The 18,648-nt window shown below is 42.7% G+C and overlaps 1 protein-coding gene across 3 annotated transcripts in view; it reads left to right on the top strand.

Annotated features, from left to right (window-relative positions):
* Positions 1–18,648, top strand: part of PIKFYVE (phosphoinositide kinase, FYVE-type zinc finger containing) — a 450,712-nt gene that overhangs the window by 379,755 nt on the left and 52,309 nt on the right. For all 3 annotated transcript variants that reach the window (XM_077275690.1, XM_077275691.1, XM_077275692.1), the window contains 2 exons: positions 10,601–10,777; positions 17,735–17,838. In XM_077275690.1, coding sequence (XP_077131805.1) covers positions 10,601–10,777; positions 17,735–17,838 — 281 coding nt within the window. The remainder of the gene's footprint in view (positions 1–10,600; positions 10,778–17,734; positions 17,839–18,648) is intronic.

Raw genomic sequence — 18,648 nt, 5'->3', positions numbered from 1 at the left:
CGGTCCCTTGCCGTCTGCTTCCCGCTCTGTCTGCCGGCCGGAAAGTGAGAGCAGATCATAGCGGTGACGTCACCGCTGTGCTGTGCTCTCACTGTACGGCCGGATCTCAGTCATAGCAGGAAGCAGACGGCAAGGGACCTGACGGACATCAGATGGTGAGTATGTACGGTTTGTTTTTTTTTACTTTTACGCTGGTAACCACGGTAAACATCGGGTTACTAAGCGCGGCCCTGCGCTTAGTAACCTGATGTTTACCCTGGTTACCAGCGAACCTCGGCATCGTTGGTCGCTGGAGAGCGGTCTGTGTGACAGCTCCCCAGCGACCACACAACCACTTACCAACGATCACGGCCAGGTCATATCGCTGGTCGTGATCGTTGGTAAATCGTTATGTGAGACGGTACCCTTAGGGCTTGTGCACACGCTGCGGATTCCATTGCGGAATTTTCCGCAGCGGAATTGAGAAATCCGCAGTGCAAAACCGCTGCGGTTTTACTGCGGATTTATCGCGGTTTCTAGTGCGGTTTCCGCTGCGGGTTTACAAATGCAGTTTTCTATTGGAGCAGGTGTAAACCCGCAGCGGAATCCGCACAAAGAATTGACATGCTGAGGAATATAAACCGCTGCGTTTCCGCGCGGTTTTTTCCACAGCATGTGCACTGCGGATTTCGTTTCCCATAGGTTTACATTGTACTGTAAACTTATGGGAAACCGCTGCGGACCCGCAACTGCGGAAACGCTGCGGTTCCGCAGCGAAATCCACAGCGTGTGCACATACCCTTAGTGTCTCCATCAGGGCTTTCCTCTGAACCTCCACTAAAAAGGATTTGGGAGTATGTGCTGACCTGGCCTTTAACCATAGTGATGCAGAAGGAGTTAGTGTGCTCTACATAGTATCCGGCAGTGTACTCCTACAGGAGGCAGACAACAAGACAGTCTAAGAACTCCACTAAAGGACCAGGAAAATATACCGTACTCCATAATTTAGAAGTGAAAAGAAGTATGGAGACCAGGAAGATCATCAAAATCAATATGGAGACCAGGAAGATCAACAAAATCAACCCAAGTTTTCAAACAGTGCTCTATGGAGTCTGCACATTGTTTTCCTAGGCCATTATCTGGGTGACTATCAACTTCTCCACATACTCCTTGAGGCACAAAGATTTCCACCTTTTGAAGTGACATGAATGCATGCCATCATGTAAATGTATTGCGATAATTTAAGGGTTTGGGTATAAACCTGGTCAGTAAAAGAACTGATGTGGATTTGGGGATTAGTGATCTAACATCTCAGTTCTTTTACTGACCAATGAGCCTCCACATTTTTATAACCAAACCCATAAATTATCGAATTATCGCAATACATGTGCACATGTAGCCTTTTCAAAGACTAGGTTAGCAATGCGTTTAAATGACCAGTCTGTTCCTCTGTTACTGAGAAATCAGGACTTCGATTAATATGCAAATGAGGCTTAAATACTTTTGTTGCATGGAAGAACTTCCCTAACCTCTGTCACTCCAGTTCTATTCCCCACCCAAGGACATGTTCTCCTGCTTGACTGATAGCTTGTTGTTTGTGTGACTTAAAGCAAAAGAGATTTTGGTCAAGCAGGAAAAGGCAGTGCTAGACAGGGAAAAGAACTGGAGTGACAAGTTTGGGAAGTGCTTCCACGCACCGAAAGCACTTCAGCCTCATTTGCTTATTCATTCAGCTACTGATATTTCTCTGTACCAGAGAAACTGAGTGGCTATGTAAAGGTATTGGTGGTCTTTGAAAGGAAGGGCTGCATGCACATATGAATAATTTGAGGGGTGAAATCTTTCAGGCAGATTTACTTTATATGGGCTGTCGGCAATGATCTGAGCTAACTTTGTTCGCTGCTTTTAGCTGCAAATGCTAATGGTAAAACACCACTTGCACATGCCCTGTGTGGAACAGTCTGAGGTTCTGAGCCCACTCCGTACACCTGCCCCAACATCATGATATATGAGAGATAATAGAATTTGCACCAGGTACAGTTATCAGTATCAGAGCCTGTATTTTACTAATGGAGCACAGTCAAGTCTCACTACGGCCCAGTGTAACACCATAGAATTATGTAATCCGTGCATCTGGCTAATATGTATGTTAGGGATATGTAGTCAATGCTGGGCAAGGAACGTCATTAAGTGTTGAAGCTTTTTAGACATTTGTGGTAGATGTAATTAAACATTTTAAGTTTGATTGTTAGAAACTTCTTTTTGCCCACTGCTGCATTGTGAGGATGAGCTGCACGCTATAATTGCAGCATCACTCAAGCTATATGATCTGATCTGTGTTGAATTCTCCCTATGTTCCCTATATTGTTTGCCATTTTAAGACTGCCAGATTTGACAATTCTTGAGTCACGCTGTGGCATTTTCTGTCACTCGGGAGATTCACAGAAAGCTACTTAGTACACGAAATTGATGTGAGGATAAGAGACTTTTCTTCAGGTAGTGTTCACACAGTCAGGAGATATTGTCAATTATTTATAATGTGCAAACATATTCTGCAGCGCTGGAGGCTTGTGACCAATTATATACGATACCCAAGAAAAGCGGGTAGGCAAGTTTTGCTGTAAAGCGTTTTAAGCCGATAAGGATTGCCAACCTTCTTTAATTACTTCTGTGACAGCCTCTGTAAACAGCTGTCAGTTTGCTGGGTACATCTGTAGCTATCCTGTGCCATGCCTCTGGATATTGTTGGCATAGTCCATACTTTTTGATGTCTGTTTTAGGCATTGATAGAATATATTAGGTATTGGTTGATATTTTTGTAAAAATACACAAATCCGCAACTCAAGGCAAGGGTTCTCGTTGTTTTATCCTCTTTTCAAGTCCCTACATTGAAATTTTAAGCTCACTGAAAATGCATCAAATCCAAAAACCATCACAGAGAAAAACTGCCATACTGACTAACTTACCAATACTATGTCACCGCACTAATGCTCCACAGGATGAAGCCAGTTTTATTCAGCAGGGAGTTAATTTGGCACTCTTAGTTTACTGGATGCCCGTTAGTGTGTCATTGACTACAGATGCAGCAGGCCTGCAATAGGAAGTAATGGACAGTGACTGTATGAAGGTTGAAGATCCTTGGACTACCTGGCATACCCAGGTGTAGAGATGGGCATTACCTAGAGGTTTGGCCGAACAGTTAAAAAAAAAAAAAAAGTTATGGTACCAGAACAGTACCCGGACCAGAATCTGGACCCCATTTACGGTACTTGAATTGGGGGCCCGAACACGTGCATGACAGAACGGCACTGCTTCTGATCGGTGGTAAAATCATTACCACTGGTCAGACAGCCGTGATTCCCACCTGTCAAATGAATGCGTGAGCATGCAGCTGTGATTGGAGGTAAAAAGTTTACCCCCGATCACTGGCTTCAGCTGATGGGACCACTGCTCCCATCAGCTGATGACTACTGGTGCTAATAACTGCGAGAGCAAGCAGCGGTTGATGTGAGTATTCATCAGCCTGCACTCTAAATAAATATATATTTTTTAAATGTATTTATGATAACCAGCCAGGCAAAACGGACAGCTGGGGTGGGGGCTGCAACCCTCAGCTGTCAGCTTCAGCAAGGCTGGTTATCAAGAATAGAGGGGTCCCATGCTGTTTCTTTAAATAATTTAAAAAACTGCGTGTGTTCCCCCACATTTTTTGACAACCAGCCCATCTAAAGCAGATAGCTGGGGGCTGGTATTCTCAGGCTGGTAAGGGGCCATGGATATTTTCCCCCGCAAGCCAAAAAATAGCTTCCCAGAAAAAGGCACATCTATTAGATATGCCAGTTCTGGCACTTTGCCCAGCTCTTCCCATTTGCCCTGTAGCGGTGACAAGTGGGGTAATATTTATGGGGTTGATGTCACCTTTGTATTGTCAGGTGACATCATGCCCATGGCTTAGTAATGGAGAGGCGTCTATAAGACTCCTATCCATTACTAATCCTATAGTTGTGTTGTAAATGAACACACAGCCAGAATAAAGTCTTTTATTTGAAATAAAAACAAAACACTCTTTTCCTTTTTTTATTTAAAATAACAAACACAGTTTACTCACCTAACACCCATTTCATTGAATCCCTCCTCTCCTGTAATAAAACAAAAATAAAAAGCAACAATATCCCTCACCTGTCCGTCCTTATGTCTGATGCCGTAATATATGTCTGGAGATTAATAGTTTTCAACCTGGACAATACCAAGATGCGACTGTCCTGGCTGAGAACCACTGGTGAATGAGCTGCGGTGACCTCATCGAGGTTACTGCAGGTCACTGAGGCTGCGTTCCCAGCGGGGCCAATGAACTGTGGTGACCTCACTCTGGTGAGATCACCGCTAGCACAGTGAGAAAAAATCTCATGGTGTAGAGGCGAGTTCACCGCAGGGAATTTCTCCCTCTTGATATTAATAAAAACTGGTAAAATATAATTTTACCTGCTGTGCTACAGATGAATTGAACATTTGGTCACAGGAAAGATTCCGGCAAATAACTGCGGTCTAAGGAGTAGGACATACTGATCAGCTTCTCATTGATGGCTTCTAAATCTGCCCTGCACTTGGTATCACTGGTAATTATGCAGGAATGTGTGCGGGGATGGTCTAAGGGTATGCGCACATGATTAGTAAAGGCTGCGGTTTGGACACTGTGGTACTTGTGCAGCATCAAACCCTCAGCATCCATATTTTACAGCTTAGTGGATAGGATTTCAAGAAATCCCATGCACACTATGGGACTAGACCACAGCATGTCTATTTATCTTATGAAGACGCGAGTCTCCACAAGAGAAATTTCACCCATACAGTGTATTGGATGCAGTGAATCCGCACGGTTCAGTGAACTCAAGCCGATTCACCTGCGTTCAATATCCGGCAGTGCTTTGGACGCAGCGGATATACGCGTCTTCCAAAGCCCTGCCAATTCCCGATTGAGTTCACATATCCAGAGTTCCTCTCTCTGCCAGTCTTTCTGTCAATGAAAACGTTGCTTTTTGGATTTCCAATAGTTCTAATATGTATTTATATTTAGGCATATTAGACAGGGGCGTAGCTAGAGCTTTTGCCGCCCGGGGCTGTTCCCGAGTTTGGCGCCCCCCCCCCCCCCCCCCCAGAACGTATGCGATTTTCACACTTAGTCATGTACCGACGAGCTCCTCTCCCTTAAGCTCCCAATGTTCAGTGAAAAACTGAGAGAAGCAGAAGAGAAGCTCGTTGTTACAGGACCATGAGTATAAAAATCGCATATGAGTGACGTGTCCATGTGTCGACGACTGGAACCTGCAGAGCTGAATCCTGACATCGCAGCTTCTGAATTCTCACAACGCATGCACTGCACACTTTTAGGATTCTCCCTGGCCGGTGGACAGTCATGTCAGCACAAGCATGTGATTTGTATACTTCTGACCACATTCCGACTAGACGTGCCTGGCCTCGCTCAGTTCATTTTCATAGAGTGAGGCCACACATGTCTAGTCAGCACGTGACCGCATGTATGTAAATCGCCAGCACCAGAGAATCCTGACAGTGTGCAGGGCGCACTGTGAGAAGTCAGAAGTCTGCAGTCACAAAGAATGACTGCAGACTCATTACAAACCTGGACATCCCCTTTAATGCTCCTAACATAAATAAAAACATGAAAATTAGTATCACAAATAACATTTACATCCAGGTACCTTATAGATGACGTCACCTCTGGAGGAGTTCTCCTTCATTTCTTCATCTTGTCCAGACCCCATGATGAGTTTTCTCATCCACAGCCGTCTCTGCAGACTTCCATCTTCTCCGTTCTTTTGCAGAAAATCTCCACATGATGTCCTTAAAGATACAAGTGTCATTAAAATGCTCCTGAATAAAACATTTCCCCTCACTATATTGTCTGCATAAAATATGACCCCCACACTGTCCCTCTTATGGTACATGCTCTTCACACTGACCTCTCCTTTCTATACCGGACCCCTCTTCACACTGACCTCTCATACTGTGTCCCCCCTATAGGGCCCAGTATTTATACTGTACTCCCCCTCCTTTGTATACTATCCCCTCCTGGCTGTGCCCTTACACTGTCCCCCATGCTACGCATGCACACATCCCAACACCCTCACTCCCCGTACTCTGTCCACATACGTTTTTCACATCGCTACTCATACTGTGTCCGCATACATTCCCCCGTTTGACCCCAAGCTGTCTGCACCCATCCCCCATACTGTTTCCTCATATATGCCCCCCCATCTCCCCCTTTGCTCTTCACTTTGTGTCCTCAGATCTCCCCCACACATTAAATCCCCCCATCCCCATGACAAATCTCCCCCCACACACATTCAATCCCCCATCTCCACACACAATAAATACCCCATCTCCACTCACATTAAATCTCCCCCCACAATAAATCCCCCCATCTCCACTCATATTAAATATCCCCAATCCAATAATATATCCCACTATCCCCACTCACATTAAATCCCCCCCACTCACATTAAATCCCCCCCACAATATATCCCCCATCCCCACTCACAGTAAATCCCCCCCACAATATATGCCCCCCATCCCCACTCACAGTAAATCCCCCCCACAATATATGCCCCCCATCCCCACTCACAGTAAATCCCCCCCACAATATGTGCCCCCCATCCCCACTCACATTAAATCCCCCCCACAATATATGCCCCCATCCCCACTCACATTAAATCCCCCCCACAATATTTTCCCCCATCCCCACTCACAGTAAATCCCCCCCTGCACCTTCGGTGTCTTCAGCTCCACTGGAGCACTTTCCACCGCTCTGTGTCTCCTGGTCGATCTGCAGCTCCTGCTCTGCCGCGCAGGTGAGTGACGTCAGCAGCGTGATCACATGACCTGATCACGCTGCTGGCGTCGCTCTGACCCGGCAGTCAGAGCTTCAATTGTATTCGCATCACAGATACGAGTACAATTGAACACTGGGAGCCGGCGCGCCGCAGCTTCTCTGTGCCGGCTGTCAGCTTGACAGTCGGCACAGAGAACAGCTGACTCCCAGTGCGGGGGGTGACAGAATGCAGCCGCCGGGGGAGACACTGCGGACCGCCGCTTTAGGCGGCCTGACTGCGCCCCCCTGCCGGCTGCTCCCCTCTAGATACGCCACTGACTCACCCCCACATTGTGCCGCCCCCCGCACTGTGCCGCCCGGGGCGGCCCGCCCCCCCCGCACCCCCCTTCCTACGCCACTGATATTAGAAGACATTACTGACTATAGATTTTTGAGTATTGAAATGTTTTGAGCAGCATAGTCAACCACTTATTGACCAGGCCTTAATCACAGCTAATTTTTTTCATTTTTGATTTTTATTCTCCATTTTTCAGCAGTCATAACTTTATTTTTTCATAGATATGGCTATTACCAGTCTGCATTTTGTGCATGACAAATTATATTACTTTTTTTTTTTTGCTATTATAGGATGCATATAAATAACTGTGTTAATCTGAAAAAAAAAAATTGCGAACTAAAAAAAATCTGGGGGTTAGCTTTTTACTTCTTTTTTCTTATATCTTTACTGGTTACATTTCACACCAAATAGAACAAATTCTGCAGGTAATTACAGTCACGTGGAGAATATCCGGCCATCTGTTTGTGACCTCAAGCTGAAGCGCTCTTGGGTTATGCAGCAGGACAAGGATTCAAAACACACTAGCAAGTCCACCTCTGAATGGATTAAGGAAAACAAAATTAAGACTTTGGAGTAGCCTAGTCAAAGTCCTGACCTTAATCTGATTGAGATGCTGTGTTATGACTTCAAAAAGGTGGTTCATGCTTGGAAAACCCTCCAATGTGGCTGAAATACAAAATTCTGCAAAGATGAGTGGGCCAAAATTCCTCCAAAGTGTTATAAAAGACTAATTTCCAGTTATCACAAACACTTGATTGCAGTTGTTGTTGCAACAAGGGTGGCTCAACCAGTTATTAGGTTTAAGGGGCAATCACTTTTTCACACAGGACCCTGTAGGTGTCATAACCATTATAACTTTGTATGTGGCTTGATTTATACATCCTTCACAAAGAACAAACTGCCCAATTCCAGCCTTGCTGAAGCATCCCCACAAGTAATAAGCCATCAAACAAAGAAGAACTGCTTAAATGTTTGTACCAGGAGTGGTTTAAGGTCACCCAAAAGCAATGTGAAAGATTGGTGGAAAGCATTCCAAGACGCATGAAAGCTGTGATTAAAAATCATGGATATTCCACAAAATATTGATTTCTGAACTCTTCCTAAGTTAAAAAATTAGTATTGTTGTTTCTAAATGATTATTAAAATGTTTTTTTTGCATTATTTGAGGTCTGGAAGCAATGCATTTTTTTGTTATTTTGACCATTTCTCATTTTCAGAAAATAAATACAAAATTTACTGCTTGGAACTTTGGAGATATATTGTCAGTAGTTTATAGAATAAAAGAACAATTTTAATTTTACTCAAAAATATACCTATAAAGAGAAAAATCAGACAAACAGAACATTTTGCAGTAGTCTCTTAATTTTTGCCAGAGCTGTATATAATTTGACCACAAGACAACATGAAAGATCCCTGTGAAGCATATGGTTTTTCTTTGTTGTGCATTTTCCCTCTTTAACTAGAGAATCCATAGGAGCCCCAGTACAAGGAATAACAGCCAAACAACCCCCTGCTGTTTCATACGTCACTGTCACTGCTGATCATGGCTATGCCGTGTAGATTCCTGCAATCATAAGATATACCTGTCCCCTTCTTGAAGGTTTGGCACAGCCATTTCTTCTGTTCACAGCATAGCACTTATGAGCCCTATATAGCCATAAAAAGAAGACGTAATAAACGGCTTCTGTGTTCTCCAAATGTTCCCAAGCTGTGCCTGACAGATGGAGATAAGACCTGCTCTGCATAGATTCTAAGAGCTTTAAGCCTGTGCCTGAAATATACATTAATCTTGGGTTAAAACTCAGAACCAAGCACAGGTAAATTTATGGTACTAGGTCATTATCATGTTCAAACACTTGTCTTCTGTAAATTACTGTATAATTACTCTCTTCCTTATGCTCCTATACTTGATATATTAGAATGAACAAAAGAAAAATCCAAGTCAATGTCTGGTGTGACCACCTTTTATTATCAAACCATATCAAACCTTCAATTCTTTTAGGTACACTTGCACACACTTTTTGAAGGAATTTGGCAGGTAGATTCTCCCAAACATCTTTGAGAACAAACATATCATCTGTGGATGTAGGCTTGCACAAATCTTTCTGTCTCTTCAATGCTTTCCAAGACAGACTGGATGTTGATATCAGGGCTCTGTGGAGGATAGATCATTTTCAGGACTCCTTCATCTTCATGTTCTAAATAGTTCTTAATGACATTGACTACAATTCTTCCATGAAGACCACTTCTGGCCAGGATTTTCAGAACAATAGATTGGTGTAGCTGTGCCCGTCTGGTTACTGCCAGTTCTCAGCTGATGGCACTGCGGGACATCTTCTAATTTTGAAGGAAAATAAACGTGTCTTTCATCTGTTGCACTAAGTTTCCTTTGCCAACCACTGAGTCTATCGTCCTCAATGTTGCCCATTGCTTGGTGTCCTCAATGCTGAGAAATACAGGCAGATACTTATCAATCATACAGTACCATTAGTGAGACATCTGATTTGCTCCAAAGTTATTCTGCAGCAGGGCAATGACTCCAAACATACAGCAAATGTCAATAAAGGTGTTGTCCACTACTCAGACAGCCCCTTCTCACTCCCTATGTTTCCCCCTCCAGTAAAATAATAACACCTATATTTACTTCCAGTGCCAGATCCACTATTATTTCACTGGGGGGAAACGCAGGGATCGAGAAAGGGTTGTCCGAGTAGTGGATCATTTAAGAATAATCTTCACAGTAAGAAGAGCATGGAGTCCTGGAAGTGCCCACAGAGCCCTGATGTCAACATCACAGGATCTGTCTGGTATTACATAGAGATACATAAGGATTTGCACAAGCCTACATCCACAGATCTGTGGTTAATTCTCCAAGATGTTTGGAACAACCTCATTGCGGAGTTCCTTTAAAAGCTGTGTACAAGTATACCTAAAAAATAAATTGATGTGGTTTTAAAGGCAAAGAGGGGTCATATCAAATATTGATTTTAGCTTCGATTTCTTTATGTTCATTCACTGATCATTGAGAAAACTTCATCAGCACAGTTCTCTCTCCACCTGCAGGACACTGATCCATCACCAGGACCTTCACATAACTCCTGAGTAGTTGAAGGAGCTTTCATGTCATATGATCATTCATATGCCAGGAGGAAACTTCACAATGTGGTATTGTGTGAACAGTGTGTATGAGAGGTGTGCGTGTGTTCTTGTATATGTGCACATACACAAACAGGAGAGCCATTACCTCCCAACTTCTTTACACCACCAGGTACATTTAAATTATTATCGAATATCTTTCCAATTTTCTCCTTTGTGAATTTGAGGTGCGTTTTATAAATTGTTGTGTCCTATAGTCCCAAAACTACGGTGTGTATATACATTTCTTTTTCATTAGTGTTTTATTCCATAGTTTATCACCTTTTCTTCCTCTTATACAGAGTTTTCAGATGCCAATGCAAAGTTTTACTGCCGGATTTACTATGCTGGAGAGTTTCACAGAATGCGCAAAGTAATTTTAGGAAGTAGTGAAGAAGATTTCATCCGCTCCCTGGCTCACTGTGTACCATGGCAGGCTCGAGGAGGAAAGTCTGGTGCCGCATTTTATGCAACAGAAGGTAAAGACCTTATGAAATGAATGGTACTGATGCATTATAAAGATTGTGAATGTCGGGGAGCGCTTTGTTTCAATCACATAACGTTTAGTGACCGTCATATTAGTACGTTATGGTAGCAGTAATTCGTTTACCATACCGTCTTCAAAAATTAAACCCTTCCTGATGTGTGACACACGTGCGTCAAACTTCAGGTGTTTGGAGCGGGCTCAGGAGCTTGTAAGGCATTCGGGATGTGTAACCGCAGCAATCATTGCTGTTTAAACCATTACTGCCTCTATCACTTATCACTCGGCTGCTCATTGCCACATCAGAGTGTTTATGGGGTTTCTGATGGGTTGCCATGGCAGCCTGAGGTCTAATGAAGGTTGATCTCCATAGGAGACCTTGATTTTTGTTATATAGTGCAGTACTTTATTATTACTTTATTGAGCAATTAGTCAGTTGTAGGTTAAAGTCCCATTTTGACACATGAAAGAAAGGAAAAGGAGAAAAAAAAAAAAATCAAAACATTAAGAAAAAGAATATACGGTAAATTAAATTCATCTCCTTTTCCCCCTTTAATACTACATCAAAAATAGAGATTTTCGTCATTGCTTAACCGTGAAATTGGATCAATCAAAATCTAAATATTTAAATTTAATTTTAAATTAAAAAGAAAAGAGAAACAAAATGCGAAGATTGTCATCTCATGGTCTATCCCCATCTTCCCCCCCCCCCCAAAAAAAAATGCAATTAAAAGTGATTAAATCAACCTATGTACCCTCCATAGTGTCAATAAAAAGTGAAATCCTCTTGTAAAAAGCTACATCAATTGGAACATAAGTTTTGTGTCTCAGAATTTTTTATTTTTTTTTACATTTTCTATCAATGTTTGGTATTGCAGTAATCATACTGCCCTGGTTCCTTTCTCTGCGCCATAAAAACATCTCCATTTCTCTCCATTTCGCCACACTTGGATGGCACATGGACTTAGCAGCAGTGAAATAAAAAAGCTCTGAATCTTGCAAGAAGGGGAGAAAAACCCCAAGCTCAAAAAACAAAACTAGCTGGGATGGGAACGGGTAAGTATGGTCTCTATCAGGGTTTTTGTGGATTTCACTTCTGAAAGCGGCTCATATAAAACAATCTGCATGATGTGGGTCTGTTGTCATTCAGGACACTTGGCCCAAGGAACTTTAGGAGCCAGATAAATCGCCCAAATCAATCATATCAAGCAAGCTTGTGCACGGGAAGGGTTAACTCATTTTGAGCAAAGCCCTGACAGCTTTGTGCTTGGCACATCCTTGGAAGTGTTCCTTGCAAGCTGATTGTGATTCCATAATGTTATGCTCTGCAAAATAATGAGAAGGGAATCGGCACACGGTGCTGAGACCGAAGCGTCAGTAATCTTTCATCTTCGAGGTGGCGGAGCTCCTTGGGTCAGATCAGGACAGGAATTGACCAGAGGGGCTGTTTGGGCACCAGCATGTTTATTCAGCTCTGTCCTGGATTATTGAGTGCTCTGAAGATGCTGATGTGTGCAGACAATATGTGACTTCCCCTTCATTATAGGACCGTGCTCTAATAACCATTTTCTTGCATATGAGAAAGGTTAAATTTTCAGGTTCTTGTCCGGTGACACAACCCTCGGGGCTTGTACGGACCATCATTATCTATTACATGTTTGCCATGCGGATGGAGGACAGACAGATGGCGGTTGCGCTGCTCTCTTGAGAACTACCAGTGCTGTATAAATCACAGGATAATAAGGTGGATAAGACAAGAGGGTTCAGTTGGGAGATGTCATGTAAGCCGCACTGACAACTTCCATTAGAGATCCGAGCCAAGCATCTGATATAGTGGGTGCAAGAACATAAGTGTACGGTGAATAGAAGACACATTTTCATTACTACAAATCACAATTTTGAAAAATGAATATGAAGAACAGACAGAGCAGTATCTACAGCTGATGGATACTGACATCAGGTCCTAATAGTGATACAGGCCTTCCAGGACTCGCTGCCCCAGGAAAAGAATACCATCCAGTTCTTGTTCTGAAAATCAGCATGACTTTTACCTAATCTTTAAAGGGGTTTTCCCACAAACAAAGATAATTTTGAAGTTCATTTTAATCTATAAAATGTCCCTGTATTGAGATAATCTTATAAATGTGCCCTTGCTGTGTACTGTGTAATGGCCGTGTCTGACTGTACAGGGACATGGTCTGATCATACCACAGCTTGTGGACCTGGAAGGAGGCAAAAGAGAGGCTACAGATAGCACAGCATGGGATCACAGCTGATTCTTTTTGTGAGCTAAAACTTTTTTCTGTTTTTTTTTTTTTAAATGTTTTACCTCAAAGAAATAATTATTTGCAATCCCGTGCTGTAGTGTCAGTATACTCTTTTTCTTTGCCCCTGCCCAGGAGCTGTGGTATGATCAGACCATGTCCCTGCACGGTCAGACACAGACATTACACAGTACACAGCAGGGGCACAGTTATAGGATTATCTCAGCATAGGGGCATTTTATTTAAAAAGATCCAATTGTGGAAATTATTATTATTCCAAGATCTATTGATTAAAATGAACTTTGTTCATGAGAAAACCTCTACGTCAGTTGTTTTGTCCTTATCACTGCAGAGTGCGTTATTTTCAGTTACTTCATGGTAGTCAAATCTCTTATGTTCTCGAAGACTGAACAATTGCTCCCATGTTGTGAGAACTGTAAGGGTATGTGCACACTTTGCGGATTCTTCTGCGGATTTTTCCGCTGCGGATTTGGAAAATCCGCAGTGCAAAACCGCAGCGGTTTTCACTGCGGATTTTCCTGCGGTTTCTTCTGCGGATTCCTCTGCGGGTTTTCAACAGCACTTTCCTATTGGTGCATGTTGAAAACCGCTGCGGAATCCGCAGAAAGAAGTGACATGCTCCTTTTTTTCCGCAGCGGTTCCGCAATGAATTTTCCGCATCGTGGGCACAGCGGTTTTTGTTGTCCATAGGGTAACATTGTACTGTACCCTGCATGGAAAACTGCTGCGGATCCGCAGCGTCAAATCCGCGTCAAAAAACGCAAAGTGTGCACGAGCCCATAGGATACGTTCAAATGAAGTTTCTTGTTTGCTCCAAAAAACACCTGAAAAAGCACTCTGGAACCTCACAATAGAATGGAGAGATCCGGCACGGTGGCTCAGTGGTTAGCACTGCAGCCTTGCAGCACTGGGGTCCTGGGTTCATACCCCACCAAGGACAACACCTGCAAGGAGTTTGTATGTGCTCCCCAAGTCCTCTGCTCCTCTCAACTTCATATGTTAATCATTGCTTTATAAAGTTAACCGCTTGTAAATTGTCTCAAAAGACTCTGCAGGAGAATAAAAACACATAAAAGACTCCCACAAAAAAACTTACAAAAATGACAAGAAAAAAATGTTTAAAAATGTTTTAGGGAAAAATTGACAGTTTTTTTTTTTTTTAAATGATTTCATCTTGAAAACCTTGTCCATTTCGCCTGCCAGAAAAAAAGCGTTCTTGTGCACATAGCCTTATCTGCCTAACCATTAGTTAACATTGTACTATGAAGACGACTATGTCTTCACAGTAGAGCAAATCCAGTGGTGCACAGCTGTAATAGTATCTTGTTACTCCGGCCAGAACTTTCTTTTGAGGAAAAAGTAAAGCAATATGAGAGCGATTGTTCAACCACAACATTAAATGAAGCATACAAAACCTACAAGAAACAAAATGAGCAAAAACCCTGCAGTAACTAAATAAGTAAAAAGCAAGTGCATTTAAATAACTCGGGGTTCTTAGTAATACTGTTTTTGATCAAAAATAACTTAAAAGCCATCCCATCATCGTCAAGGTGACCCTGACCGGGACGGTCCTACGCTGTCTAATATTGAAAACCGTACCATGTGTCAGAGTTGACCTCAGTGTGTGAATAAGGGCAGACAAAAGGACCAGGTCCCAAACTACAGTTGTGGCCAAAAGTATTGACACCCCTGCAATTCTGTCAGATGATACACAGTTTCTTCCTGAAAATGATTGCAAACACAAATTCTTTGGTATTATCTTCATTTAATTTGTCTTAAATGAAAAAGCACAAAGGATAATGAAGCAAAAAGCAAAACATTGATCATTTCACACAAAACTCCAAAAATGGGCCAGACAAAAGTATTGGCACCCTCAGCCTAATACTTGGCTGCACAACCTTTAGCCAAAATAACTGCGACCAACCGCTTCCGGTAACCATCAATGAGTTTCTTACAATGCTCTGCTGGAATTTTAGACCATTCTTCTTTGGCAAACTGCTCCAGGTCCCTGATATTTGAAGGGTGCCTTCTCCAAACTGCCATTTTTAGATCTCTCCACATGTGTTCTATGGGATTCAGGTCTGGACTCATTGCTGGCCACCCTAGAAGTCTCCAGTGCTTTCACTCAAACCATTTTCTAGTGTTTTTTGAAGTGTGTTTTGGGTCATTGTCCTGTTAGAAGACCCATTACCTCTGAGGGAGACCCAGCTTTCTCACACTGGGCCCTACATTATGCTGCAAAAGTTGTTGGTAGTCTTCAGACTTCATAATGCCATGCACACGGTCAAGCAGTCCAGTGCCAGAAGCAGCAAAGCAACCCCAAAACATCAGGTAACCTCCGCCATGTTTGACTGTAGGGACCGTGTTCTTTTCTTTGAATGCCTCTTTTTTTCTCCTGTAAACTCTTTTTTGATGCCTTTGCCCAAAAAGCTCTACTTTTGTATCATCTGATCAGAGAACATTCTTCCAAAACGTTTTAGGCTTTTTCAGGTAAGTTTTGGCAATCTCCAGCCTGGCTTTTTTTTATGTTTCGGGGTAAGAAGTGGGGTCTTCCTGGGTCTCCTACCATACAGTCCCTTTTCACTCAGACGCCGACGGACAGTACAGGTTGACACTGTTGTACCCTCGGACTGCAGGGCAGCTTGAACTTGTTTGGATATTAGTCGAGGTTCTTTATCCAACATCTGCACAATCTTGCGTTGAAATCTCTTGTCAATTTTTCTTTTCCGTCCACATCTAAGGAGGTTAGCCACAGTGCCATGGGCTTTAAACTTCTTGATGACACTGCGCACGGTAGGCACAGGAACATTCAGGTCTTTGGAGATAGACTTGTAGCCTTGAGATTGCTCATGCTTCCTCACAATTTGGTTTCTCAAGTCCTCAGACAGTTCTTTGGTCTTCTTTCTTTTCTCCATGCTCAATGTGGTACACACAAGGACACAGGACAGCGGTTGAGTCAACTTTAATCCATGTCAACTGGCTGCAAGTGTGATTTAGTTATTGCCAACACCTGTTAGGTGCCACAGGTAAGTTACAGGTGCTTTTAGTTAAACAAATTAGAGAAGCATCACATGATTTTTCAAACAGTGCCAATACTTTTGTCCACCCCTTTTTTATGTTTGGTGTGGAGTTATATCCAATTTGGCTTTAGGACAATTCTTTTTGTGTTTTTTCATTTAAGACAAATTAAATGAAGATAATACCAAAGAATTTGTGATTGCAATCATTTTCAGGAAGAAACTGAGTATTATCTGACAGAATTGCAGGGGTGTCAATACTTTTGGCCACAAAGGTATGGACACCAATCTGGGGAAGCTTTTAAGTGTAATGTTCCTTTGTATTTTTGGATTTTGTGCAAGCCGGGGCGTGGCCTCCCTTTTCTGAGCTGGTAATTACATTTAAAAGCTTCCCCAGGCTGTTGTCCATAGATTGGGACCCAGTCCTTTTGTCTGCCCTTATTCACACACTGAGATCAACTCTGACACAAGGTATGGTTTTTAATATTAGACAGCATAGGACCGTCCCGGTCAGGGCACCTTGATGATGGCGGGATGGCTTTTATGCTATTGTTGATCAAAAACAGTATTACTAAGAACTGTGTTATTTAAATGCAATTGCTTTTTACTTATTTAGTAACAGCAGGTTTTTTGCTCATTTTGTTTCTTGTAGGTTTTGTGTGCTTTATGGCCAGTGTGATGCTTTTATGTGCTGCGTGTATACCAACTTAAATCCAAGCTCAATTTTTGTGATTCAACATTAAATGGAGGATTGAGGAACTGGTGATTTGCAGGAATTGCCGGGTCACTTGTAAATGTACTGCTTTGTTTGCCAGGCATTTACCTGGGTTCTTCAAATATGAAAGAATAAAACAGAAGAAATCCAGTAAATAGGAAATGTGCAGGCGTCAGCAAGTGGGATATGTTAAAGGGGTTATCAGGACTATTTTATTATTTTTTTTTACTCTGGGCCCAAGAACTAACAGGCAGGTTGTTGATAACGACCTGCCTGTTCTGCCTGGCACAGATCTCTGGCAGCACAGAGCCGTCACTGACCGTGGGATTCTGCGACTTCCACTGATGTCATGTCGACAGCTCAGAGGTTTCTTTTCTGCTCTACGCTGTTGATGTGGCATGACTACCGATATGCTGATTGACAGCCGGCTTCCCGCTTCATAACTGCAGGGAGCTTGCTCTCAGTCAGCATGACATCGGCACTCATGCCCAGTCGGCAGGGCAACCTGGATGAAGAAGAGCTGCTTTGCTGACATGGAGCAGCTGATTCTTCAGCAGGACAGATCAGTGATTGCTCTGAGTTAGTGCCGGACAGCCTTTGTTAGAACTACCTGTCCATTAGTTTTTTGGCTCATAGTTAAAGTATAATTTAGTCCTGAACAACCCCTTGAACCAGCCTGTAAAGCACTTGCTTCATATTGCACAAGACTTAAAGGTAACGCAAGACACTGATATCTAAGTAACAGTTCATCTCTTAAGCATTGATGTATATTAATTTGACAGCAGTTTATTTAGAATCTAACAGTAAGTGCAGCCATATTTGATGTCACCTGTGCGATTGACTGTTACGACAGACTGTTACTACTGCCATAAGTTTTTGTATTTTTGTGGACATTTGTGTGGTACAAATTAATTGCTTTCCTTTTTTCCCCACAGATGACAGATTTATTTTGAAACAGATGCCTCGCCTCGAAGTTCAGTCGTTTCTTGACTTTGCTCCACACTACTTCACATACATCACTAACGCTGTACAGATGAAGGTAAGACCTCCTGGGTTTTGTTAAATGGTTCTGATTTCAAATCCTAAGTGATCAAAGTAAGACTGAGGAATCTAAGAATATGGAGAGGGTGTCTGCTGTGCAACAGAACGTATGCAGCGTCTGGCTCTTCAGCTTATTGTTCCCCGGAGTCCTCAGTCTATAGTATCATGCTGGTAGTAACTACGAGGCAGTGTTGTGCTGTCACGTGGCAGAACGCAGGTCTGTTCTCACACATGACTTGTTCTACAAAGCTTAGAGAGAGCAATAACACTCTACCTGGTATTGTTTTTCACTTCCAGTTTGTTCTTTGAGTCACTGAGGCCAGTTATCGATACCTTAGAGACCAATGATTCTTCTTGAGTAAAGTCCAATGGATACAGCCAATAACTGCAGCTATGCCTCTATGACTGAATGCCAAAGGATTAAAGTTCATTTTTTCCCAGCCACACAGCTTCAGAATGCCATTAACCTGGAGATCAATCTTCAGATCTGCAGGCTAAGAGCCTTTTTTACATGAGAGGTTCCCTTTAAATTCCGAAGTTGACATACACATAAGTTGAAGTCATTAAAACTTACTGTATATTTATCCCCTCTGCAAATTTCATGTTAAACTAAAAAAGTAAAAAGGTCTGTATGCCTTTTTTGAAAAATATAATACAGGTCATAGGCATTGAATTCTGTGATTGGGCGTTGATCCAGGGAACTAGGGTGCATGCCATATGTGTAGTCAGGAAGGAGTTTTTCCCCTAACCTGGGGAAATTAGCAAAATGCAGCTTTTGCTTTCCTCAGGATCGTGTTCGGTTGTAGGC

This window comes from Ranitomeya variabilis, chromosome 7, assembly GCF_051348905.1.
Source record: "Ranitomeya variabilis isolate aRanVar5 chromosome 7, aRanVar5.hap1, whole genome shotgun sequence".
NCBI lineage: Eukaryota > Metazoa > Chordata > Amphibia > Anura > Dendrobatidae > Ranitomeya > Ranitomeya variabilis.
Note: the sequence above shows the minus strand (reverse complement) of the source record. Positions and strands in the feature narration are given on the sequence as shown.